The 27,509-nt window shown below is 41.4% G+C and overlaps 1 protein-coding gene across 1 annotated transcript in view; it reads right to left on the minus strand.

The window, feature by feature from the left end:
• Positions 1-26,977, minus strand: part of LOC123502580 — an 84,371-nt gene extending 57,394 nt beyond the window's left edge. Inside the window, 11 exon segments of the mRNA XM_045251732.1 lie at positions 88-265; positions 1,541-1,659; positions 3,921-4,106; positions 4,621-4,719; positions 6,053-6,070; positions 17,308-17,465; positions 18,311-18,390; positions 19,399-19,665; positions 20,739-20,872; positions 25,963-26,118; positions 26,831-26,977. Coding sequence (XP_045107667.1) covers positions 88-265; positions 1,541-1,558 — 196 coding nt within the window. The 5' untranslated portion in view covers positions 1,559-1,659; positions 3,921-4,106; positions 4,621-4,719; ... (5 more) ...; positions 25,963-26,118; positions 26,831-26,977.
• Between the last annotated feature and the right edge of the window lie 532 nt (positions 26,978-27,509).

Genomic DNA, 27,509 nt, shown 5'->3' on the forward strand with positions numbered 1-27,509 from the left:
TGCACTGCTTCCCTGTCTCCCTACCTGCACTGCTTCCCTGTCTCCCTGCCTCCCTGCTTCCCTGTCTCTCTGCCTGCCCTGGCTTACCTCCGAGGTGGGTGAGGGTGGTGAAAGGGTAGGTGGCCACGGAGGAGCCGGCCGAGTTGTGGGCGGTGACTCTGAGGGTGTAGTGGTGGGCAGGCTTCAGGTCCAGCACCAGGAACTCACTAGTGTTGTCCCATCGCACGTGATTTGACACCAGCGTCCAGGAGCTCATGTCACGCCCCTGCAGAGATGAGTGTGTTGTGTTGAGGGGCCTAGTTGAGTTATCTTGTGTAATCTGAAACTATCTGATTTTTTTTTTAGGAAGATGTAAGAAATTTGTGGGTGTTTAAACTATATATTAATTGCGGGGCCTTGTTGAGTTATTGTGTGTAATGTGAGACAATTATCTGATTTTTTTTTTTTTTTGAGGAAGATGTAAGAAATTTGTGGGTATTAAAACTATATATTAATTTCTCTATGAATTAATCTATCTTCCCATGGCAAAGGTTTGAGAGCATCAACAATCTTCTTCAGGAAATCAGTGAAATATCAACTTTCTGTACTATTATCTAGTGCATCACCAGTGTGAAGTGAAAGGTGAATCAACAATATTAGCTGTTTGCACTGAGGGAAAAGTAAAATTTGGGTTATTTAGGGATGGATAAGACAAACAGAAAAGTGGAAAACTAGTAGAAAATAACTGCAGTGACAGTCAAGGAGGAATGTTGAAAGTTTTACCAGAAAGACTGCAGATTCTTTGGGAAGGAAGACTTGTCACAGAAAAGGATACAGATTATAATGAGGGTTAATTGGAGCTTTATACTGATGGAATGGTCTGTTCAATAACTGGTTGTGTTACACTATCTGGAAGAATAAAGTAAGGAAAGAACAGCCACAGAATAAAAGAATGAATACATTTCTCTCTGAATTATGTATACAGCTTGTACACATAAAAAATACACTATTCCTACTCTCTCTGGTAGGACATTCCATTTGACATGCTGCTCTATCTTGGAAAACTTACTTTCTACACATCCTCATCTCCTTCCCTACTGTTAATCACACTTTGTTCTCCCAAAGCTTGCTTCACATAAATCTAAGTGTGTTTTTTTTTCCAGGGGTAATACTGGACAATGTAAAAATCAACAAAGTCTAAAGAGAATGTTCACATGGTGTCAAAGTCCTGTTAGGCAAAGGCTCACTCACCACATGCATTCCTACACTGCCCGGCACTGAAGGCTATGCAGTGCTGTGCATACAAGGCAAGGAGCATTTCACAACAACCATTATCCTCAGTGCAGCAGCAGTAGCTATGGCTCATCTGGATAATGTTGTCTCTGCAGCAATTGTTCTTTACATTCCTTACATTATTCAAGATGAATTCTACTAGAAAAGTTTTTTTTCTGATACGTCAGCTGTCACACAATGAATATGAAGTCTTATGTGCTTGGCTTCCCTCACCTCCTGCCTCCAAACTCTTATGCCATGAGCCAGAAGAGGGAGAAACTTCTATTACCTTATATTCCACAACCATGGAGGTGATGGGACAGCCACCATCCAGCCAGGCCGCCAGGTTGAGGGAGATGGAGGTCACGTTCACACGCAGGAGGGAAGACTGGGCGGGCACAATGGGCTCTGCAGAGACACATTACAGTGAATGTGTATCAAAGGAAGACGATCAAGAAGAAAATAGTCTGAGAGGACTCAACATGAATCTGTAAAGAATGAGATGATGCAATTCACAGAAACAAACTGAAGGAGAATTGTACAGCACAACAAACCCTGCACATAGACAACAGAGTGAGTGTGTGAGTGTGTGACTGGATGAGGCAGACAGTGCAGGCGAAAGATATAGGTGACAGTTTAAGAGTGGGTAGAGAGAGAGAGAGAGAGAGAGAGAGAGAGAGAGAGAGAGAGAGAGAGAGAGAGAGAGAGAGAGAGAGAGAGAGAGAGAGAGAGAGAGAGAGAGAGAGAGAGAGAGAGAGAGAGAGAGAGAGAGAGAGAGAGAGTGTTTAAAGGTAATTACTCAAAAGGAACTATGAATCACAAATGAAAATACCCCCAATAAAAACACAGTAAGTTCTGCCCATAGATGATGAAGGTTCAAGACTACAGAAAGAAAAAAATAAATAATAAATAAATAAATAGAAAAATAATAATAAATAAATAAATAAAATGCACAAATAAATAAATAAATAAATAAGACTAACAAACAAAATGCTGCAGAGTACTAAACGTGAACAACACAGACTGAATAGCTCAATGAATAGTGGCTGTAGAAAATGTGCAGTTTGGAGCAAGAGAAGTGAAGTGTTTGAGCATTAAAGATCTGAGGTGGACACAAAACATTTCCACTACTTTTTGACATTAAGTTACTTGCATTATCCCCTCCATTGCCTCTCAGTGCTGCCAGAAAATGAGGTGAACAAATTCTTTATAGTTTGGGAGAATGGTAAGGAGAGAAAAAGATGAAATTAGGAAGCTGGCAGAGGAACGACTGAGGGTGAGAATGAGAGTAAGATAAGCAGAGGGACTTGTGATGAAGCTGTGGGGAATGACATGACAAGAACTGACACTAATGATTCTAGAGTTAAACATGACACCAAACCTTGACACTTCACACTAGAGAAAAGAGGACAAGCTGCAAGAAGTGAAGCCTTTTTGTTGCAGTCTGTACAAAACACTCACAGCTACTTACTGACGCCTGACACCGCCATTTGTAAACACATCTACTCTTCTTTCAAAGCTCCCTAATGACTCACCTTGACACTTAACACTAGAGAAAAGAGGACAAGCTGCAAGATGTGAAGGCTGTATGTTGCAGCCTTTACAAAACACTCACAGCTATTTACTGACGCCTGACACCTCCATTTGTAAACACATCTACTCTTCCTTCAAAGCGTCCTAATGACTCACCACCAACATAATGACAAGTGAGTTTGTTTATTCATTACTGAGTCTGTCACATTCATCAAGGAGAGGAAGGCAAAGGGAAGAAACACTCAAGACAATTGACAACATGGGAGACACACCTTGACAAACTGACATGTACTCTATCTATATACCAGAACCATATATTCAAACACACACACACATCATTCACAGTCTTAGACCTATCAGTTCCTGGTGGACAGATATTCCCACACTACTACACCTGAGGAGCTTAGGCAAAACACAGCTGGCTACACACACCCACAAGGCCCAACTTACAATACTTTACTTCTTTCCCTACATGATACCATTCCCTGTTACTCCAATCCTGAGACCACAACAAATACAAGGGACTCCCACAGTAAGGCCCCACACCATACACTGGTTGGCCACTGCTCCTACATCGAGACCATGCACTCCCTACCCCCACACACTATACTGATGCCACCAAAGCCTGACAACACACACTAGGGTACCAATGAGAGGATTTCCTGACACACACTACTGTAATCCTGAGACCAGAGCAGGAACAGGGTATAGGGATACATTCCAGAAGGATCGCGTGATGTAATGGGACTAAACCAGCCAGCAAGTTGATTTTCTTAACATCGTGTCTAAGTAATCTAAGTAATGTGAAAAACGGCTAACTTTTCTTATGTGGTGTTCCAAAATTCCACATTTAATCTTTTCAGTATGATGATGCATTTTCATATTCATTCTGTTTACCATTTGGTGATTTAACACAGCTTCAGAAACTTATGTGAAGGATTAAAATAGTGAAGACTCTGGCCATTAATCTTCTGGCCTCTGTAAACCTTTCCTAATGTCAATAAAATGGTCTCAGCACACACAAATCTTGAGGTAAAAATGTGTTCCAGTATTGAAGGGGTTAAAACATGCATAAATTGACAAATCCCTGTCCTTCCTATAAAACTGTCTGTCAGTAATATAGACAAAAAGTGCACCTCTGCCTAGGGTCTTGGTGGGGATGGCGTCGCTGGGCTGTGAGGCGCCCACGTGGTTGAAGGCCGTCACATACACCTGATAGCGAGTGCCACACTGCAGTCCTGTCAAGGTGTAGGAGTCAGCGTCCTCCGGCACCTCCACTCGCTGCCATTCACCAAACTCCCTCTTCTTGTGGAGGTAGTAGCCTGGCAGAGGGGTGAGGCATGGGCTAATGGCTTGTATTCTTAAACACTTCTGTGCTTTGCCTCCACTATTTCAAAAGGCTTTATTTAAATTTACACAAGTTTTTTAAAGTGTTTTATGGTTCTAGAGGCCGACTGACAAGATTTCTGAATTATTAATAGGAGAAACACTCTTAAAAACTCCACTAATCATTTCTGTGGCCATTGAAAATTAGTCATGGTGAGAGAACAAAGCATGTCCAAAGATGAACCAATGTGTGGAGTGGTGAGTGGATGGGGAAATACTGCCACTTGTACTCTTAGCAAAGTAAGACACACAATTGATAGATTGATTAATGAATGAAGGATATCAAGAACCACAGAGCTTCCAACAAAGAAGAGCTGATCCCTGGAATACAATGAATAAAGAAACAGTATAAACCTTGCAGGGCCGATCATTTCACGATTATAAGGCCAAAACTAACATCAATACATAACGAGAGGACACCACTAGCAAACCTTTCACACACACACTTACCCAGGATAGGAGCGCCGCCAGTGCTGGTAGAGCGCCACCGAACAGTCAGTGTGGAGGCCGTGACGTCCGACACATACACCAGTGGCGGGGCGGGTGGCACTGTGGGCAGGCAGCGGTAACAGAGTGCAGGAGTGTTGGGGTGACAGTGTGGAAAATGTTGGTGCAATAGTGTGATGGGGTGAGGAGGTAGGGGTGTTATGGTGACTGGATGGTGTTGAGATGACAGAGTGGGGAGTGTATGAGTGACAGTGAGTTGGTGATTGTGTTGTGGTGACAGTGAGTTGGTGAGTGTGTTGTGGTGACAGAGTTGGGAGGTGTGAGTGACAGTGAGTTTGGGGCGTGTTGTGGTGACAGGGTGAGTGAGTTGGTGGGTGTGTTGTGGTGACATGGTTGGGGAGTGTTGGGGTGACAAGGTGCAGGGTGTGTTATGGTGACAGGGTGAGTGGAGAGGAAGTGTTGTGGTGACAGTGTAGGTGAAGCAATGCATTTCTATTTGTCTTGTCATGTTTTATTTTTGTTGCATTTAATTTCTACTTTATCTTTTCTCTCACCTCCTCCACTTCCTGTTTTCATTCTCTTCACACACTCTCTTTTTAAACAAACCAGTAATTCCTTCCTACATCTCTAATATGCCCAATTCATAACTCATCTTTAGCTTCTCTCACCTCATTAAAATCCCACCCCATTATTACTTCCTTTTCTCCTTAAAATCTTCATATCACCTCACAACTCCCTTGTCTTTTTCCGTTTGATCCTCCACCTTACAGTACATGTCCTTATTTTATCCTTTGGTCTACACATTTACTACAACCTCCTTCTTCATCTTCTCTATATGCACTCTTGAATCTTACCAGGTAGTCATTTTTGTCTTCTTAAAATTATCACATCATCTCTAATCCCCCTTATCTCTTCTCAATTTTGTCCTCTTACAGTACACATCTTTAATTTGTCTCCTTTGTCTCCTACACATTAACTAAAAACGTCCCTCTTCTTCTCTACACATACTCTTAACCCCTTCAGTACCATGACGTGTTTCCATATTCATTCTGCTTACTGTTTGGTGATTCTCTACAGCTTCAAAAACTTATGTGGGAGATTAAAATAGTGAAGACTGTGGCCATTAATCTTCTGACCTCCATACACCCTTCCTAATGTCAATAAAATGGTCTAATCGTACACTAATCTCAAGGTAAAAAATGTGTCCCAGTATTGAAGGAGTTAAGTTTGGTGATTCTCTACAGCTTCAGAAACTTATGTGGGAGATTAAAATAGTGAAGACTGTGGCCATTAATCTTCTGACCTCCATAGACCCTTCCTAATGTCAATAAAACTGTCTAATCTTACATAAATCTCAAGGTAAATAATGTGTCCCAGTATTGAAGGAGTAAAATCTTATCTTACTACCCCTTGTGTCACTTATCTTGGCACTTACCTCCCTGATCCCTGGAGGCTGCATGCAAGAGAGAGGCATTTTAGGGAGAGAGAGAGAGCAACAGGCATGTCAGGTCAGGGCAGAGCAGGGCAGGGCAGGGCAGGGCAGGCTGAAACAATGACTCAAGCCACTCATATAAGGAAGCAACATAACAACACAGTGTTTTGCAAGTTATGTTATGATGTATTCGTTTTTCTTTTTTTCTTTTTTTTTTTGCAAGTTTCAATTTTATTTTCTTTATTTTCCTTTTTTCTTCTTCCTCTTCTGATTTTTTCCTTCTGGTGTTTCATTATTCTTTTTCCTCTTTCTTTTTTTCCTTTTCCTTGTCTGTTATTCTTTTTTTTGTATTTGTTCTTTCTTTCTTCTTCCTTTATTTTCCTCCTTTTCTTCACGTTTTTTTCTTCCTCTCCCTATACAATCAAACTGTTTCCATCCTCAAATATTCTCTTTTTCTTAATTTTCATTTAATTTTTCCTAATCTTACTTCAATTCCTTTTTTGCTGACTTAATTGTTTCCTCTGCATTCTCCTCCTGTTCCTATTTTTTCCTTCTGTTTTACTTACAAATGCATCTTTCATACACACACACCCATGCTCTCCTTTACTCTATCCTGTCATCTTTAAAGTGGCTTTTGTATCAGCACCTTCAACTTCGCTCACGTACATTTCTATTTCTCATCTTGCATTGGAGGAAAGTGTTTAGTGTCTAGTGCTAAAGTGTTTCTTCTCTGCATTTAAATCTGTCACATTCTCCCAGTTCTCATCTGTTTAATCTCTTCTGTCTTCCTATCACACCTGCTGTGTGTATTTACCTAATTGTATTTACCTAATTGTAACATACGGGAAAAGAGCTATGCTCGTGTTGTCCCGTCTCCATATCTATTAATGTCCAGCTTTTTCTTAAAATCATGAATATTCCTTGCGTTGACCACTTCCACGTCTAAACTATTCCATGCTTCCACCCTTCTATGAGGAAGCTATATTTTTCACATCTCTCCTATAAGTGGCCATTTTAGTTTTTCCCATGCCCTCTCGACATTCTTCCATTCCACATACACAGATCTTCCCTATCCATTTTTCCATGCCAATCATCACTCTGTATATTGCTATCAGGTCTCCCCTTTCTCTTCTGTTTTCCAGGGTTGGAAGTTGCATTCTTTTCAGTCTGTCTTCATAAGTCAAATCTCTTAAGTCAGGCACCATTTTCGTTGCAGCCCTCTGTACTTTCTCTAGTTTCCTTATGTGTTTCTTTAAGTTTGGAGCCCACTGTATTGTTGCATATTCAAGCCTCGGTCTTATCATTGCAGTAATTATTTTCTTCATCATTTCTTCATCTAGATATACGAACGCCACTCTTATGTTCCTCAATAAGTTCAATACTTCTCCAATTATTTTGTTTATATGTCTCTCTGGCGATAGGTCATTGGTAATTGTCACCCCAAGGTCTTTTTCTTCATGACTGGTTTTATGTCTTCATTTCCTATCTTGTACATACTCCTGATTCTTCTTTCACTCTTGCCAAACTCTATTTTCTTGCATTTTGTCGTGTTGAACTCCATTTGCCATGTACAGCTCCATTTCCATATTCTGTCCAAGTCTTCCTGGAGTAGTTCGCAATCTTTGTCACATCTCACTTTTCGTAACAATTTTGCATCGTCTGCAAATAGGCTCACATAACTGGACACCCCATCCACCATGTCATTTATGTAGACTGCGAACATTACTGGTGCCAACACTGATCCCTGTGGAACTCCACTCTCCACCAATCCCCATTCTGATGGTCTGTCCTTAATTATTGTTCTCATTTCTCTTCCTACCAAAAGTCTTCCATCCATTTTAGTAAACTGCCATGCACTCCTCCTACCATTTCAAGTTTCCAGATCAGTCTCTGGTGTGGTACCTTATCAAAGGCCTTTTTTAAATCCAGATATATTCCATCAGCCCAACCATCTCTTTCCTGTATTACATCTATCACCCTCGAATAGTAACATATCAGGTTTGTCGTGCATGAACGCCCTTTCCTAAAACCAAATTGACACTCACAAAGTATGTCATTTTTCTCCAAGAAGTCTGTCCATCTATTCTTCACCACCCTCTCACACATCTTAGCTACCACACTTGTAAGTGACACTGGTCTATAGTTCAATGGGTCTCTCTTGTTACCTGATTTATAGATTGGGACAATGTTAGCTCTTTTCCAGTCTTGGGGCACTACGCCTTCCCTTAATGAGGCATCAATTACTTCACAAACTTTTTCTGCCAATTGCTCCTGCATTCTCTTAAAATCCATCCTGATACCCCATCAGGTCCCACAGCTTTCTCACTTCTAAACTCCCCATCATGTTCTTGATCTCCTCCACCGTTACTTGAAACTCCTTCATAATCCCTTTCTGTTCCATTACCAGTGGTTTGTCAAAAGCAGTCTCCTTTGTGAATACCTTCCAAAGCATCCATTCATAGCCTCTGCCATTTCCTGGGATCTTCACTGTATACTCCATTTACTTCTAAACTTTCAATACTTTCTCTATTTTTGATGTTGTTGTTCACATGTCTGTAAAAAGCCTTGGTTGGTCTTTACATTTATCAATTATATCCTTTTCTTGTTTCTTTCTTTCTTCTCTTCTAATCAACACATATTCATTTCTTGCTCTTTTGTAACTTTCCCACTGCTTAATCCGTCTTTTCCTTCTCCACCTCTTCCATGCATCCTCTTTTCTTGTTCTAGCCTTTTCACATCTATCGTTAAACCAGTCCTGCTTTCCAACTTCTCTATGTTGTCTTATTGGTACAAATTTTTCTCACCTTCTTTGTATATTTTATAAATTCCTTCCACTTTTCATTTGCTCCTTAGCACTCTTGAATTTCATCCAATTTGTCTCTTGAAAGAATTTCTTTAGGTTTCCAAAATCTGTCTTGGCATAATTCCATCTTCCCACTTTATATTCTTCATTTCTTCTAGATTTCTCTTCGTCTATCACCTTGAACTCCAAAACTGCATGATCACTCTTTGCTAAAGGGCACTCCACCCTCATCTCCTCAATGACCATTGGCTCTGTACTAAAGACCAAGTCCAGTCTTGACGATGCTCCCTCTCCTCCAAACCTAGTATCTTCTTTGACCCACTGAGTTAACACATTTTCCATTGCCAGTGTCAATAGTGTATTTCCCATGTTGTCTCTGATCCTTCCATTGACCAGTCCTCCCAACACACCTCTTTACAATTAAAATCTCCCATCATTATAGTTCGTTCACAGCCACCCAACATTTCTTCCAGACATGTTCCTGTATCACTTATCATTTCTTCATATTCCTGTACTGACCATGCATTTGTCTTAGGTGGTACGTACACCACTATGTAGTGCCTCTTTTTCCTTCATTAGTTTCTGCTCTGATCTTTAGCACTTCTGCCTTTCCCATACCTTTTTCACTTGATCCACCTTTATATCTTTTTTAACCAGCAACATCACTCCTGTGTGTGTGTGTGTGTGTGTGTGTGTGTGTGTGTGTATTTACCTAATTGTATTTACCTAATTGTAACATACGGGAAAAGAGCTATGCTCGTGTTGTCCCGTCTCCATATCTATTAATGTCCAGCTTTTTCTTAAAATCATGAATATTCCTTGCGTTGACCACTTCCACGTCTAAACTATTCCATGCTTCCACCCTTCTATGAGGGAAGCTATATTTTTTCACATCTCTCCTATAAGTGGCCATTTTTAGTTTTTTCCCATGCCCTCTCGACATTCTTCCATTCCACATACACAGATCTTCCCTATCCATTTTTTCCATGCCAATCATCACTCTGTATATTGCTATCAGGTCTCCCCTTTCTCTTCTGTTTTCCAGGGTTGGAAGTTGCATTCTTTTCAGTCTGTCTTCATAAGTCAAATCTCTTAAGTCAGGCACCATTTTCGTTGCAGCCCTCTGTACTTTCTCTAGTTTCCTTATGTGTTTCTTTAAGTTCGAGCCCACTGTATTGTTGCATATTCAAGCCTCGGTCTTATCATTGCAGTAATTATTTTCTTCATCATTTCTTCATCTAGATATACGAACGCCACTCTTATGTTCCTCAATAAGTTCAATACTTCTCCAATTATTTTGTTTATATGTCTCTCTGGCGATAGGTCATTGGTAATTGTCACCCCAAGGTCTTTTTCTTCATGACTGGTTTTATGTCTTCATTTCCTATCTTGTACATACTCCTGATTCTTCTTTCACTCTTGCCAAACTCTATTTTCTTGCATTTTGTCGTGTTGAACTCCATTTGCCATGTACAGCTCCATTTCCATATTCTGTCCAAGTCTTCCTGGAGTAGTTCGCAATCTTTGTCACATCTCACTTTTCGTAACAATTTTGCATCGTCTGCAAATAGGCTCACATAACTGGACACCCCATCCACCATGTCATTTATGTAGACTGCGAACATTACTGGTGCCAACACTGATCCCTGTGGAACTCCACTCTCCACCAATCCCCATTCTGATGGTCTGTCCTTAATTATTGTTCTCATTTCTCTTCCTACCAAAAGTCTTCCATCCATTTTAGTAAACTGCCATGCACTCCTCCTACCATTTCAAGTTTCCAGATCAGTCTCTGGTGTGTACCTTATCAAAGGCCTTTTTAAATCCAGATATATTCCATCAGCCCAACCATCTCTTTCCTGTATTACATCTATCACCCTCGAATAGTAACATATCAGGTTTGTCGTGCATGAACGCCCTTTCCTAAAACCAAATTGACACTCACAAAGTATGTCATTTTCTCCAAGAAGTCTGTCCATCTAGTCTTCACCACCCTCTCACACATCTTAGCTACCACACTTGTAAGTGACACTGGTCTATAGTTCAATGGGTCTCTCTTGTTACCTGATTTATAGATTGGGACAATGTTAGCTCTTTTCCAGTCTTGGGGCACTACACCTTCCCTTAATGAGGCATCAATTACTTCACAAACTTTTTCTGCCAATTGCTCCCTGCATTCTCTTAAAATCCATCCTGATACCCCATCAGGTCCCACAGCTTTTCTCACTTCTAAACTCCCCATCATGTTCTTGATCTCCTCCACAGTTACTTGAAACTCCTTCATAATCCCTTTCTGTTCCATTACCAGTGGTTTGTCAAAAGCAGTCTCCTTTGTGAATACCTTCCGAAAGCATCCATTCATAGCCTCTGCCATTTCCTGGGATCTTCACTGCATACTCCATTTACTTCTAAACTTTCAATACTTTCTCTATTTTTGATGTTGTTGTTCACATGTCTGTAAAAAGCCTTGGTTGGTCTTTACATTTATCAATTATATCCTTTTCTTGTTTCTTTCTTTCTTCTCTTCTAATCAACACATATTCATTTCTTGCTCTTTTGTAACTTTCCCACTGCTTAATCCGTCTTTTCCTTCTCCACCTCTTCCATGCATCCTCTTTTCTTGTTCTAGCCTTTTCACATCTATCGTTAAACCAGTCCTGCTTTCCAACTTCTCTATGTTGTCTTATTGGTACAAATTTTTCTCACCTTCTTTGTATATTTTTATAAATTCCTTCCACTTTTCATTTGCTCCTTAGCACTCTTGAATTTCATCCAATTTGTCTCTTGAAAGAATTTCTTTAGGTTTCCAAAATCTGTCTTGGCATAATTCCATCTTCCCACTTTATATTCTTCATTTCTTCTAGATTTCTCTTCGTCTATCACCTTGAACTCCAAAACTGCATGATCACTCTTTGCTAAAGGGCACTCCACCCTCATCTCCTCAATGACCATTGGCTCTGTACTAAAGACCAAGTCCAGTCTTGACGATGCTCCCTCTCCTCCAAACCTAGTATCTTCTTTGACCCACTGAGTTAACACATTTTCCATTGCCAGTGTCAATAGTGTATTTCCCCATGTTGTCTCTGATCCTTCCATTGACCAGTCCTCCCAACACACCTCTTTACAATTAAAATCTCCCATCATTATAGTTCGTTCACAGCCACCCAACATTTCTTCCAGACATGTTCCTGTATCACTTATCATTTCTTCATATTCCTGTACTGACCATGCATTTGTCTTAGGTGGTACGTACACCACTATGTAGTGCCTCTTTTTCCTTCATTAGTTTCTGCTCTGATCTTTAGCACTTCTGCCTTTCCCATACCTTTTTCACTTGATCCACCTTTATATCTTTTTAACCAGCAACATCACTCCTCCTCCCATCTTACCTACTCTATTTCTTTTCCAAACGTTATATTTCCTTCTCCAACCTTCATCAGGTCTTCTCCCTCTCTCAGTTTTGTTTCAGTAAGACCCACAATATCTGGGTTCTTGTCCTCAAGTAATCGTTGAGTTCTAAAATCCCGATATCACTCCATTTATGTTGGAATACATTACATTTCGCTCATATGTAAGTTTCTTTAGTCCTTTCTTGCTGTACTTTTCTGGGTTATGAACCACTTCCTCAGTCTCATATCCAAGATTCTCCAGAAAACTCTTTCTTCTCCTCTTCTGTCCTCTCTTCATTTTTTTCAAAGCCTCCTTTCTCAACTCATTTAACATTTCTCTTTCCTTTTCACCGAGATCTCTTCTCAACCAAATCTTCCTTGTTGTTTCCTGCTGGGCTAGCCTCCATGACTTCTCCACCAATTCATCTACATCCTTTTGTGACTTAAGTTTGATTCTTATTGGCCTCATACCTTCTCTTGTGAACTTTCCAATTCTATGGAAGTCCTCTATTTCTTGTACTAGGTCTTTTCCTCCTCCTGCACCACATTAATGATATTATTTATCACCTTTTTATGTTTTTCTCTCTCCATTTTACTCGGTGTCTTATCCTCCTCCACACCAAATATCACCACACATCTCTTTTTGTCTACAGTTTCCCTCACCAATGTCTCATTTGACTTAATAACCTTCACCACTTTCTCAGCTATCTTCTCTTCTATGATCTGTTGATCTATAATTTCAGCAAGGCCCAAAGTTTTCTCCCTGACTCTTTGATTTCCTTTTCCAGACTTGCAACTTTGTAATTTACCTCCTTTCTTTCCACTTCCTGACTTTTTTCCATTCAGCCTGCTTCTCCATCACTTTTCCTAGAGATTCTCCACATTTTCGCAATTCACTTTAATTAGCTTAACTTCCTCTTTCAGTGCTGCATTTTCCTTCTTCATATCGGCACAGTCTTTCTTAACATTGTCATAACTCGTTTCCAGGCCCTCATACTTTTCAAACAGTTTTTCAATTTTACCTGTGTGTGTGTGTGTGTGTGTGTGTGTGTGTGTATTTACCTAATTGTATTTACCTAATTGTAACATACGGGAAAAGAGCTATGCTCGTGTTGTCCCGTCTCCATATCTATTAATGTCCAGCTTTTTCTTAAAATCATGAATATTCCTTGCGTTGACCACTTCCACGTCTAAACTATTCCATGCTTCCACCCTTCTATGAGGAAGCTATATTTTTCACATCTCTCCTATAAGTGGCCATTTTAGTTTTTCCCATGCCCTCTCGACATTCTTCCATTCCACATACACAGATCTTCCCTATCCATTTTTCCATGCCAATCATCACTCTGTATATTGCTATCAGGTCTCCCCTTTCTCTTCTGTTTTCCAGGGTTGGAAGTTGCATTCTTTTCAGTCTGTCTTCATAAGTCAAATCTCTTAAGTCAGGCACCATTTTCGTTGCAGCCCTCTGTACTTTCTCTAGTTTCCTTATGTGTTTCTTTAAGTTCGGAGCCCACTGTATTGTTGCATATTCAAGCCTCGGTCTTATCATTGCAGTAATTATTTTCTTCATCATTTCTTCATCTAGATATACGAACGCCACTCTTATGTTCCTCAATAAGTTCAATACTTCTCCAATTATTTTGTTTATATGTCTCTCTGGCGATAGGTCATTGGTAATTGTCACCCCAAGGTCTTTTCTTCATGACTGGTTTTATGTCTTCATTTCCTATCTTGTACATACTCCTGATTCTTCTTTCACTCTTGCCAAACTCTATTTTCTTGCATTTTGTCGTGTTGAACTCCATTTGCCATGTACAGCTCCATTTCCATATTCTGTCCAAGTCTTCCTGGAGTAGTTCGCAATCTTTGTCACATCTCACTTTTCTTAACAATTTTGCATCGTCTGCAAATAGGCTCACATAACTGGACACCCCATCCACCATGTCATTTATGTAGACTGCGAACATTACTGGTGCCAACACTGATCCCTGTGGAACTCCACTCTCCACCAATCCCCATTCTGATGGTCTGTCCTTAATTATTGTTCTCATTTCTCTTCCTACCAAAAGTCTTCCATCCATTTTAGTAAACTGCCATGCACTCCTCCTACCATTTCAAGTTTCCAGATCAGTCTCTGGTGTGGTACCTTATCAAAGGCCTTTTTTAAATCCAGATATATTCCATCAGCCCAACCATCTCTTTCCTGTATTACATCTATCACCCTCGAATAGTAACATATCAGGTTTGTCGTGCATGAACGCCCTTTCCTAAAACCAAATTGACACTCACAAAGTATGTCATTTTTCTCCAAGAAGTCTGTCCATCTAGTCTTCACCACCCTCTCACACATCTTAGCTACCACACTTGTAAGTGACACTGGTCTATAGTTCAATGGGTCTCTCTTGTTACCTGATTTATAGATTGGGACAATGTTAGCTCTTTTCCAGTCTTGGGGCACTACACCTTCCCTTAATGAGGCATCAATTACTTCACAAACTTTTTCTGCCAATTGCTCCCTGCATTCTCTTAAAATCCATCCTGATACCCCATCAGGTCCCACAGCTTTTCTCACTTCTAAACTCCCCATCATGTTCTTGATCTCCTCCACCGTTACTTGAAACTCCTTCATAATCCCTTTCTGTTCCATTACCAGTGGTTTGTCAAAAGCAGTCTCATTTGTGAATACCTTCAAAAAGCATCCATTCATAGCCTCTGCCATTTCCCTGGGATCTTCACTGCATACTCCATTTACTTCTAAACTTTCAATACTTTCTCTATTTTTGATGTTGTTGTTCACATGTCTGTAAAAAAGCCTTGGTTGGTCTTTACATTTATCAATTATATCCTTTTCTTGTTTCTTTCTTTCTTCTCTTCTAATCAACACATATTCATTTCTTGCTCTTTTGTAACTTTCCACTGCTTAATCCGTCTTTTCCTTCTCCACCTCTTCCATGCATCCTCTTTTCTTGTTCTAGCCTTTTCACATCTATCGTTAAACCAGTCCTGCTTTCCAACTTCTCTATGTTGTCTTATTGGTACAAATTTTTCTCACCTTCTTTGTATATTTTATAAATTCCTTCCACTTTTCATTTGCTCCTTAGCACTCTTGAATTTCATCCAATTTGTCTCTTGAAAGAATTTCTTTAGGTTTCCAAAATCTGTCTTGGCATAATTCCATCTTCCCACTTTATATTCTTCATTTCTTCTAGATTTCTCTTCGTCTATCACCTTGAACTCCAAAACTGCATGATCACTCTTTGCTAAAGGGCACTCCACCCTCATCTCCTCAATGACCATTGGCTCTGTACTAAAGACCAAGTCCAGTCTTGACGATGCTCCCTCTCCTCCAAACCTAGTATCTTCTTTGACCCACTGAGTTAACACATTTTCCATTGCCAGTGTCAATAGTGTATTTCCCCATGTTGTCTCTGATCCTTCCATTGACCAGTCCTCCCAACACACCTCTTTACAATTAAAATCTCCCATCATTATAGTTCGTTCACAGCCACCCAACATTTCTTCCAGACATGTTCCTGTATCACTTATCATTTCTTCATATTCCTGTACTGACCATGCATTTGTCTTAGGTGGTACGTACACCACTATGTAGTGCCTCTTTTTCCTTCATTAGTTTCTGCTCTGATCTTTAGCACTTCTGCCTTTCCCATACCTTTTTCACTTGATCCACCTTTATATCTTTTTAACCAGCAACATCACTCCTCCTCCCATCTTACCTACTCTATTTCTTTTCCAAACGTTATATTTCCTTCTCCAACCTTCATCAGGTCTTCTCCTCTCTCAGTTTTGTTTCAGTAAGACCCACAATATCTGGGTTCTTGTGTGTGTGTGTGTGTGTGTGTGTGTGTGTGTGTGTGTGTGTGTGTGTGTGTGTGTGTGTGTGTGTGTGTGTTTTTGTGTGTTTGTGTGTGTTTGAAGGTGAGGTGGTGAGGTAACTGCACAGGACAAGTCAGTGAGGACAGGAGCCTTGAAGTCCTCGCACTACCTCCTCACTTCTCGTCCTACAAGCTGTACCTGTGCCAGAACTTATATGCAAATTAAACACAAACAAGGAACAACAGTGTTTTCCTGTGCCTGGAGAACCTGGGAGGAAAAGGAGTCGCCTGCCTATACGCACACACCAAGTCCAGTCTCACTCAGGGAAGTGGCTCCATGTTGTGCAACTCTACATCAGCCAATGGTCTCTTGACAGCCATGGGAAGGCCGACGGCGCAACAATATTACGACTTGATCCTTAAAGACACGGATTCAAACACACTTCTCTTCTTATCTTGGGCAATCATTATGACACTGCTCTTGAGGGACTGGCATCTTCTGAGGGCCTTTTCTTGACTTCATCTCACCACACTTACACAAAAATAGATCAATAAATAAATGAAAAAAAAAATGAGATGCATATAATATTCTAAATGAGCCCCAATGCTGTTAAAGTCTTAAACATTTACTGCACATTTCTCATTCAAAATTCATCATATTTTTATACTGAACATTCATTCATAGTTTATGGTTTTTATACACATTCATGATGATGAGAAAAGAGAAAAGAGAGAAGAGAGAGAGAGAGAGAGAGAGAGAGAGAGAGAGAGAGAGAGAGAGAGAGAGAGAGAGAGAGAGAGAGAGAGAGAGAGAGAGAGAGAGAGAGAGAGAGAGAGAGAGAGAGAGAGAGAGAGAGAGAGAGAGAGAGAGAGAGAGAGAGAGAGAGAGAGAGAGAGAACAAATGAACATGCAAACAGAAGAGAGAGAGAGAGAAAAAGAGAGAGAGAGAGAGAGAGAGAGAGAGAGAGAGAGAGAGAGAGAGAGAGAGAGAGAGAGAGAGAGAGAGAGAGAGAGAGAGAGAGAGAGAGAGAGAGAAGAGAGAGAAGAGAGAGAGAGAGAGAGATGAACTGAATGTGCCACAAGAGAGACAATGCACACATATAAATAGAGAACTTAAAACAGCAAAGACAGAAACAGAGAAAGATAAGTGAATGAATGAATCAATCAATAAAAAGCATCACTGCACAGCCAACCAGCCACTCCATCAGACCCCGGACACACAGCCATACCCTGTACAGTGACGGAGTAGGTGATGGCGTCCGAGCCATGGAGATTAGTGGTGGTGCAAGTGTAGTTCCCAGCATCCCTCGCCTTGACATCCGCCACCAGCAGACTGCCATCTGGGTACTCCTTCAGTCGCCCCTGGTTATGTGGGATGCCCTTGCCACTGTTGGAGGGAGGGCACCATGGGTGATTAGCTGTATGAAGGATGTAGTGGGTGGTGAAAAGTAAGGGTAGGTGTGTAGGATATGGGGTGTATTGAGTGTATATTGTATGGGGTGTGTGCTGATAACTGCTCTTCTGATTCTGCTAACTGTATGCCTCCTCTTCCTGTGGCCTCGCTGAACAAGGCTTTCTTCTTCTCCTCATCTCTACTCTGTTCATCTCTCTAATGCAAGAGTTGACCAGTACTCCTAATCATTCATACCATCCTCTGGTAAACTCTGGAACTCCCTGCCTGCTTCTGTATTTCCAACTTCCTATGACTTGACTTCATTTAAGAGGGAGGTTTCAAGACATTTATCCCTTTCTTTTGGCTAACTCTATCAGACCTGCAAGGGAACTGCAAACTGAGGCCTTTTTTTTCTATTCTTTTTTTTTTTTTTTTTGCCCTTGGCCAGCTTTCCCCCTCTTACAGAGAAAAAAATAGGACTAACCTTGATGTCTTCTCATTCCCTTTCAGTCTTACGTTCCTCCAATCCAGAGCATCATAGTGTTAGCCATTACTGGGTTTAACAACATACTTTCCCCTTGATACATCTCCCCTCCATGGTCCAATTCCCACCAGACTTGTTTACTGTTCAGGTCTCCCATAACTGTTCCATTACTACCCTCAATATATTCTTTACACACTTGCTAGTATTCCTTAGCATTACCTTACATTTATCTTGACTCTATGCATTGATTTTCATTGCTTATGACACTGTAATCCCTTCTCTTTCTGCTTTCATAATTACTTCAGCCATTCCTTCCCGTCTTGACATCTTCCAGTGTGTGCATGTGTGTACTTACTTGAAGGTCCAAGTGCGTGAAGGTGTCGGGCTGCCCACCACACGACAAGCAAGACGCAGCTCCTCTCCCCATATTGCAATCTGGAGGTAACAGAAGGGAAGGGAAGAGCAGGACAGAGGGAAGGCAGGTGCAGGAGAAAGGAAGGAGAGGTTAGAGGAGATAAAGATTGAATATGAAAGGGAATTGGAGCACAAGAATGAATGAATGAATGAATGTGGAAGAATGAGGAGAGAAAATGAGTGGGAGAGGGAAGGAGAGAGGAAGGGATAGATGGGGAAACAAGAGGAGTGAGGGAGGGAAAGGAAGGTGTGAGGAAGTAAAGAGAAAGGGAATAAAAGACAATAAAATCAAAAGGGCAAAGCAATTGGATGAAGGATGGAGAAATGGAGGCAGAGGAGGGAAAGGAAGAAAAGTGGAAGGAAAGAGGAAGAAAAAAAAAGAGAAAAAGATAAGATGAAAAGAAAGTATGGAAGGGAATGGGATAGGATGATTATTATTACTTTGAATAAAACCACTTCAACACTCTACTTTTCTGTACTAATTCTACATGTCTGACTTCATACAGAGAGACTGAGAGGTAAGCCAGTCTTCACAAGTCTTCTGCATCATTGTCTCTATTGGCTTCATCAATTTCTATTAATCGCTATCAATTCCATGTTAGTTCATCCCAATTTTCTGTTTTTCTATTTCTCAACACTACCTTCATGTGTCTACAATGTCCACTTCTTACTGCAATTTTACTAATATTCCCAATTAATGTAGTCATCTAAATATTATCTCTCCTTTGTGTCTCTGCAGTGCACCAGGCTGACAGTCACACACTAGCTGGCCCACACACTGCACCACATCCACACACACACACACACCGTTCACACCAAGCACTACAGTCATCAAAGCATTCACTGTACTGTCCATTCATTCACTGTATATCAACTTCTTCACCTTGACTTCACTCTCAGTCATGCTGGACACACACTCACTCCTGTGTTTACTTTGCTCATTCATTCAGTAACGTTCTGGTCATTCCTCATTATATTCCCACCTTAGCTGTACTCACCACCACCACCACCACTAACCACAACACTCACCGTCTTATCTGAGAAGGAGGCGATGGCAGCTGGGGCATCTGGCCGGGGGCGCTGGGTGACTCGAAGACCGGGGGGACCGTCACCCACCAGAGTGGAGGCTCGCACCGAGAACCCAAAGGTGGCAGCAGGAACCAGGCCAGCCACCAGGTACTGCCGCTCTCCACCTGACACCACCCATGAACGCCCTCCACCATCACCCCCACCCACCTCCCACACTGCCCCCACTCCACTGTGAGGCCCCGGAACACTCCATGAAGGACCGCCCACCTGCAATGGAGTGGTAATGTGGTTAGTTGTGTGAGTGCGTTGGTGTGGTGGTAGTGGAAGTGGTGTGTGGTGGTGGTGATGGTAGTTATGTTATTAATGTTAGTAGTAGTAGTAGTATTAGTAGTAGTTGAAGAATAATTTGCAGCCATATGAAGAGCAACACAAATAGCTGCAGGCTACAAGCTGAGAATTCCTAAGGATTGTAAATATACAAATATGTTACACACCAGAGGTCTGAAATGCATTCCTGACATCATCATGGTGACACTGCACCTCAGCAGGACACCAGCAGTGGAGACAGTCACTGAACACAGCAGAGTAATGGAATTCATGGCATTGCAACTTTTGTGTTACACTGGTGGTCCCTTATGTGTGACTGGGCTATGTTGCTGAGAAGCCAATCATAAAGTGACAGATCATGTACAGTATTAGGGTTTTTCCTCAATGCAAGCCATGATTTACCTTGCATTTAATCAAATAATATAACTGATACCTTTCAGTATAAAAGCAGTATTTTCAGCATTGCAAAACATAGTCAAGTTCTAAAGGAAAAGTGTAAAAGTGAAAGAGTGATAACTGAACCATGAATAATGTGGGGTTCACAGCATCTGTGTGTAGAGTGAGTGAGTGAGTGCATACTTGGGATGGCATGAACACCAAACCTAACCAGTTGTATAGCAGACACAGGAGAGCAAAGAACAAACATAGGAAATGTGAAATATTAAATAATGGTGAATCAAATAGCAGGGAACACCTGAACAGACACAAAAAGCCAGATTTCCCCACCCCAACCATGTTTGATGTGTGTGTTCGGAAGCAGTTCCCTGAAGGGGATGGCTGTGGTGGGAGTCACTGCATGGCTCCTGAACACTTCATGCATGGACTGTTGGAAAACACACTGGCACAAGATTGATTACAGAGATTCCTGGTAACTAGAACTATGACCACAGTAATATTAGCCAACACTGGAGCTCAATGGCTGGCTGGGCTGTGGTCATTCAGTGTTGGAAACAGAGAGCAGTCTTCACACATCACACACCACAGAAGGGCAGTGAGGGCAGTGGTGTCAGTACCTGCTGGTCGGGCTGGTCCACGTGCACGGTGTATTTGGTGATCACACCGTTGGGTTGGCTGGGCGGCCGCCACGCCACCAGCACACTCTGACTGTCCACCGCCAGCGCCTTCACTGCCTCCACTGGCCCAGGCACTGCAGGGTGGAGTGACAGTGAGAGGAGAGAGGTGGAGCAAAGGATGACAGATGGTGATGGATCAAGGCTGAGACACACACACACACACACACACACACACACACACACACACACACACACACAGTTTGAGTGAGGAAGTGGTATCAGCAAAGAGTGTACATAGTTTTAAAGAAAAATTGGATAAGTGTAGATATGGAGACAGGACCACACGAGCATAAAGCCCAGGCCCTGTAAAACTACAACTAGGTACAACTAGGTAAATACACACACACGGCCCGGTAGCTCAGTGGTTAGAGCGCTGGCTTCACAAGCCAGATGACCGGGGTTCGATTCCCCGGCCGGGTGGAGATATTTGGGTGTGTCTCCTTTCACGTGTAGCCCCTGTTCACCTAGCAGTGAGTAGGTACAGGATGTAAATCGAGGAGTTGTGACCTTGTTGTCCCGGTGTGTGGTGTGTGCCTGGTCTCAGGCCTATCCGAAGATGGAAACAATGAGCTCTGAGCTTGTTCCGTGTCTGTAGAGACTGGCTGATCAAACAGTCACAGACACACACACACATATTTTCACAGAGAATTATTTGCTAACACATATTGGACAGCATTTCACTATATGGACAAGGAAATGATGAAGAAATTGATAAGTACTAAAATAAGACCTAGATTGGAATATGCAGGAGTTGTGTGGACTCCCCATAAAAGAAACACATAAGAAAATTAGAGAGACTACAAAAATGGCTACAAGAATGGTTCCAGAATTTAAAGGGATGACATATGAGGAGAGACTAAAGGCTATGGATCTACCAACCTTGGAGCAGAGAAGAGAGAGAGGATCTGATACAAGTTTATAAATTGATTAACGGAATGGATGAAGTGGATAATGAGAAACTGATCCTGAGAGAAGAATATGACTTTAGAAGCACAAGATCGCATAGTAAGAAACTAAGGAAGGGACGATGTCTGAGAGATGTTAAAAATTTAGTTTCCAAAAGATGTGTTGAGACTTGGAACAGTTTGAGTGAGGAAGTGGTATCAGCAAAGAGTGTACATAGTTTTAAAGAAAAATTGGATAAGTGTAGATATGGAGACGGGACCACACGAGCATAAAGCCCAGGCCCTGTAAAACTACAACTAGGTAAATACAACTACACACACACACACACACACACACACACACACACACACACACACACACACATTGCTGAGAAAGTGGTGAAGGTTATTAAGTCAAATGAGACATTGGTGAGGGAAACTGTAGACAAAAAGAGATGTGTGGTGATATTTGGTGTGGAGGAGGATAAGACACCGAGTAAAATGGAGAGAGAGAAAAACATAAAAAAGGTGATAAATAATATCATTAATGTGGTGCAGGAGGAGGGAAAAGACCTAGTACAAGAAATAGAGGACTTCCATAGAATTGGAAAGTTCACAAGAGAAGGTATGAGGCCAATAAGAATCAAACTTAAGTCACAAAAGGATGTAGATGAATTGGTGGAGAAGTCATGGAGGCTAGCCCAGCAGGAAACAACAAGGAAGATTTGGTTGAGAAGAGATCTCGGTGAAAAGGAAAGAGAAATGTTAAATGAGTTGAGAAAGGAGGCTTTGAAAAAAAATGAAGAGAGGACAGAAGAGGAGAAGAAAGAGTTTTCTGGAGAATCTTGGATATGAGACTGAGGAAGTGGTTCATAACCCAGAAAAGTACAGCAAGAAAGGACTAAAGAAACTTACGTATGAGCGAATGTAATGTATTCCAACATAAATGGAGTGATATCGGGATTTTAGAACTCAACGATTACTTGAGGGACAAGAACCCAGATATTGTGGGTCTTACTGAAACAAAACTGAGAGAGGGAGAAGACCTGATGATGGTTGGAGAAGGAAATATAATGTTTGGAAAAGAAATAGAGTAGGTAAGATGGGAGGAGGAGTGATGTTGCTGGTTAAAAAGATATAAAGGTGGATCAAGTGAAAGAAGGTATGGGAAAGGCAGAAGTGCTAAAGATCAGAGCAGAAACTAATGAAGGAAAAAGAGGCACTACATAGTGGTGTACGTACCACCTAAGACAAATGCATGGTCAGTACAGGAATATGAAGAAATGATAAGTGATACAGGAACATGTCTGGAAGAAATGTTGGGTGGCTGTGAACGAACTATAATGATGGGAGATTTTAATTGTAAAGAGGTGTGTTGGGAGGACTGGTCAATGGAAGGATCAGAGACAACATGGGGAAATACACTATTGACACTGGCAATGGAAAATGTGTTAACTCAGTGGGTCAAAGAAGATACTAGGTTTGGAGGAGAGGGAGCATCGTCAAGACTGGACTTGGTCTTTAGTACAGAGCCAATGGTCATTGAGGAGATGAGGGTGGAGTGCCCTTTAGCAAAGAGTGATCATGCAGTTTTGGAGTTCAAGGTGATAGACGAAGAGAAATCTAGAAGAAATGAAGAATATAAAGTGGGAAGATGGAATTATGCCAAGACAGATTTTGGAAACCTAAAGAAATTCTTTCAAGAGACAAATTGGATGAAATTCAAGAGTGCTAAGGAGCAAATGAAAAGTGGAAGGAATTTATAAAAATATACAAAGAAGGTGAGAAAAATTTGTACCAATAAGACAACATAGAGAAGTTGGAAAGCAGGACTGGTTTAACGATAGATGTGAAAAGGCTAGAACAAGAAAAGAGGATGCATGGAAGAGGTGGAGAAGGAAAAGACGGATTAAGCAGTGGGAAAGTTACAAAAGAGCAAGAAATGAATATGTGTTGATTAGAAGAGAAGAAAGAAAGAAACAAGAAAAGGATATAATTGATAAATGTAAAGACCAACCAAGGCTTTTTACAGACATGTGAACAACAACATCAAAAATAGAGAAAGTATTGAAAGTTTAGAAGTAAATGGAGTATGCAGTGAAGATCCCAGGAAATGGCAGAGGCTATGAATGGATGCTTTCGGAAGGTATTCACAAAGGAGACTGCTTTTGACAAACCACTGGTAATGGAACAGAAAGGGATTATGAAGGAGTTTCAAGTAACTGTGGAGGAGATCAAGAACATGATGGGGAGTTTAGAAGTGAGAAAAGCTGTGGGACCTGATGGGGTATCAGGATGGATTTTAAGAGAATGCAGGGAGCAACTGGCAGAAAAAGTTTGTGAAGTAATTGATGCCTCATTAAGGGAAGGTGTAGTGCCCCAAGACTGGAAAAGAGCTAACATTGTCCCAATCTATAAATCAGGTAACAAGAGAGACCCATTGAACTATAGACCAGTGTCACTTACAAGTGTGGTAGCTAAGATGTGTGAGAGGGTGGTGAAGAATAGATGGACAGACTTCTTGGAGAAAAATGACATACTTTGTGAGTGTCAATTTGGTTTTAGAAAAGGGCGTTCATGCACGACAAACCTGATATGTTACTATTCGAGGGTGATAGATGTAATACAGGAAAGAGATGGTTGGGCTGATGGAATATATCTGGATTTAAAAAAGGCCTTTGATAAGGTACCACACCGGAGACTGATCTGGAAACTTGAAATGGTAGGAGGAGTGCATGGCAGTTTACTAAAATGGATGGAAGACTTTTGGTAGGAAGAGAAATGAGAACAATAATTAAGGACAGACCATCAGAATGGGGCTTGGTGGAGAGTGGAGTTCCACAGGGATCAGTGTTGGCACCAGTAATGTTCGCGGTCTACATAAATGACATGGTGGATGGGGTGTCCAGTTATGTGAGCCTATTTGCAGACGATGCAAAATTGTTAAGAAAAGTGAGATGTGACAAAGATTGCGAACTACTCCAGGAAGACTTGGACAGAATATGGAAATGGAGCTGTACATGGCAAATGGAGTTCAACACGACAAAATGCAAGAAAATAGAGTTTGGCAAGAGTGAAAGAAGAATCAGGAGTATGTACAAGATAGGAAATGAAGACATAAAACCAGTCATGAAGAAAAGACCTTGGGGTGACAATTACCAATGACCTATCGCCAGAGAGACATATAAACAAAATAATTGGAGAAGTATTGAACTTATTGAGGAACATAAGAGTGGCGTTCGTATATTTAGATGAAGAAATGATGAAGAAAATAATTACTGCAATGATAAGACCGAGGCTTGAATATGCAACAATACAGTGGGCTCGAACTTAAAGAAACACATAAGGAAACTAGAGAAAGTACAGAGGGCTGCAACGAAAATGGTGCCTGACTTAAGAGATTTGACTTATGAAGACAGACTGAAAAGAATGCAACTTCCAACCCTGGAAAACAGAAGAGAAAGGGAGACCTGATAGCAATATACAGAGTGATGATTGGCATGGAAAAATGGATAGGGAAGATCTGTGTATGTGGAATGAAAGAATGTCGAGAGGGCATGGGAAAAAACTAAAATGGCCACTTATAGGAGAGATGTGAAAAAATATAGCTTCCCTCATAGAAGGGTGGAAGCATGGAATAGTTTAGACGTGGAAGTGGTCAACGCAAGGAATATTCATGATTTTAAGAAAAAGCTGGACATTAATAGATATGGAGACGGGACAACACGAGCATAGCTCTTTTCCCGTATGTTACAATTAGGTAAATACAATTAGGTAAATACACACACACACGAGAGGAAAAATGATTACATTATCTATACCTGATTTCCATGTCTTTCTCTCCCTGATTCTTCTCTCTTTCCCGATTTCCCTCCACTTTTTCAATTCTCCCAATTGTTTTTCCACATTCTCTAATATTGCTTTTCATTCTTTCCTTGCAGTTTCTTTTTCTGTTTCTTTACTGTCTTCTATCCTTACTCTACTTTTCCTTCTTTTTATCCTTTTCTCAATTTTTCCAGTCTTTATCTTCAATGTCCTTCTTTCCTATCCAGCGTTCTTCTTTTTCTTATCCCTTTCTTCACTGACTTTCTCCTATCATTCATTTCTTCCTTTCTCCATCCTTTCTGTTTCATTATCCTCCCCTCCTACCCTTCCTCCTTCCTGCCTCTCATCACATGTTTCCAGTCTCTTTTTACTGCTTTACTTTCCTACAATCCATTTCTTCTCTCTCTTAACCATTCTGCTTCCCTTCCCTTTCCCCTCACCACAGTCCAACATACCATCCTCTTCAGTGATGCAGTAGATGGGGGAGGAGCGCACCCCGTCCCCTCTCCTGGTGTAGGCAGTGACGGTAATGCTGTAGTTGGTGTAGCGATCAAGACCAAGAAGGGGAGTGGACACGGTGGAAACTGTCTTCTCCTTCAGGTCGTCTGGGTCTGTGTGTAGGGAGGAGTGTCTGTCAGCATGCATGTACGATAACCCAGCCAATGCTCACCAGACAGACATGTTACTCTAGATCTACATGCCAGCCTCAAAAAAGTTGAGCATCAGGTTGGCTAAAGGTTATGACTGGAACACTGCTATTTGCTGGTGACTAAAGAGTTGAGTAGAGAAGTTTATCTTGATCTGAAGGAAGAGAAAAATACAAACAAGCAGAGAATTCTTAGAGTTTACCAGTGCAAAGTTGGAGAAAAAGAGATGGCAGATAATTGTCATGTTCAGAAGAGCAGTCATCATAGAAATAAAAGTAGATGACAGGAAGCAGCACTACAACACAGTGAAATACTGAAGACTGTAAGAACAGAATTGAGATAAAAAGCTTCTGACTCCAGCCTGCTCTAACACAGCCATGTTAGCTGAGCACTGAGTCACACATGAAGCAGAGAGGCACAGAGGTACTGCAGGAACATGGCAAGGCGTACACACACAGATGCCAGCCTAAAAAATGAAGACTTACTGAGAGAGAGAGAGAGAGAGAGAGAGAGAGAGAGAGAGAGAGAGAGAGAGAGAGAGAGAGAGAGAGAGAGAGAGAGAGAGAGAGAGAGAGAGAGAGAGAGAGAGAGAGAGAGAGAGAGAGAGAGAGAGAGAGAGAGAGAGGATAGGTTTGACTACTTTAAGAACCAATTACACAACAAAATGAAGACTTACGGAAGAACCTGGTGGGGTGGACAGGGCGGTAGATGATCTTGTATCCCTGCAGTACCCCATGGATGGCCGACGGGGGCGGGGGAGTCCACCTGACCAGCAGTGAGGTGGAGGAGAGGCTGGTGCACTGGGCGTCACGGGTGGCTCGCTGGGGACTGTGGAACGTGAGGATTAGTGAGCTGTCCTACCTAACCTAACCTAACCTAACAAGCAGTAAGGTGTAAAGGCAATGCACTGAGGTAATAGGGAGGCTTACTGGTCACTTACTCATGGGAGAGTCAGTGAGTGAGCCCCTTCAGTGCTGGGACATATTTTTATCTTGAGTTTTGTGTATGATTATACCATTTTATTGACATTAGGAAGAGTCTATGGAGGTAAGATTAATAGCCACAGTCTTCACTATTTTAATCCTCCACACAAGTTTCTGATGCTGTATAAAATGATCAAATAATAAGCAGAATGAATATGGAAATGCGTCAAAGCACTGAAGGGATTAAGCTATTCTACAAGAACGAGGCTTAACATAACCCAATATAGAGGAACAACAGGAAGATTAGGAGAAAATTATCCATGACTTGACCTGAATCAAACCTAACCCAGAGCACAGTACTGTAGAGGAGTGACTCGGGTGTTCACAATGATCTGAGAGAAAAAAAAAAAGTGCCGCATTACAAGCTGTTTT

The sequence above is a fragment of the Portunus trituberculatus genome, chromosome 12 (genome assembly GCF_017591435.1).
Source record: "Portunus trituberculatus isolate SZX2019 chromosome 12, ASM1759143v1, whole genome shotgun sequence".
Taxonomy (NCBI): Eukaryota; Metazoa; Arthropoda; class Malacostraca; order Decapoda; family Portunidae; genus Portunus; species Portunus trituberculatus.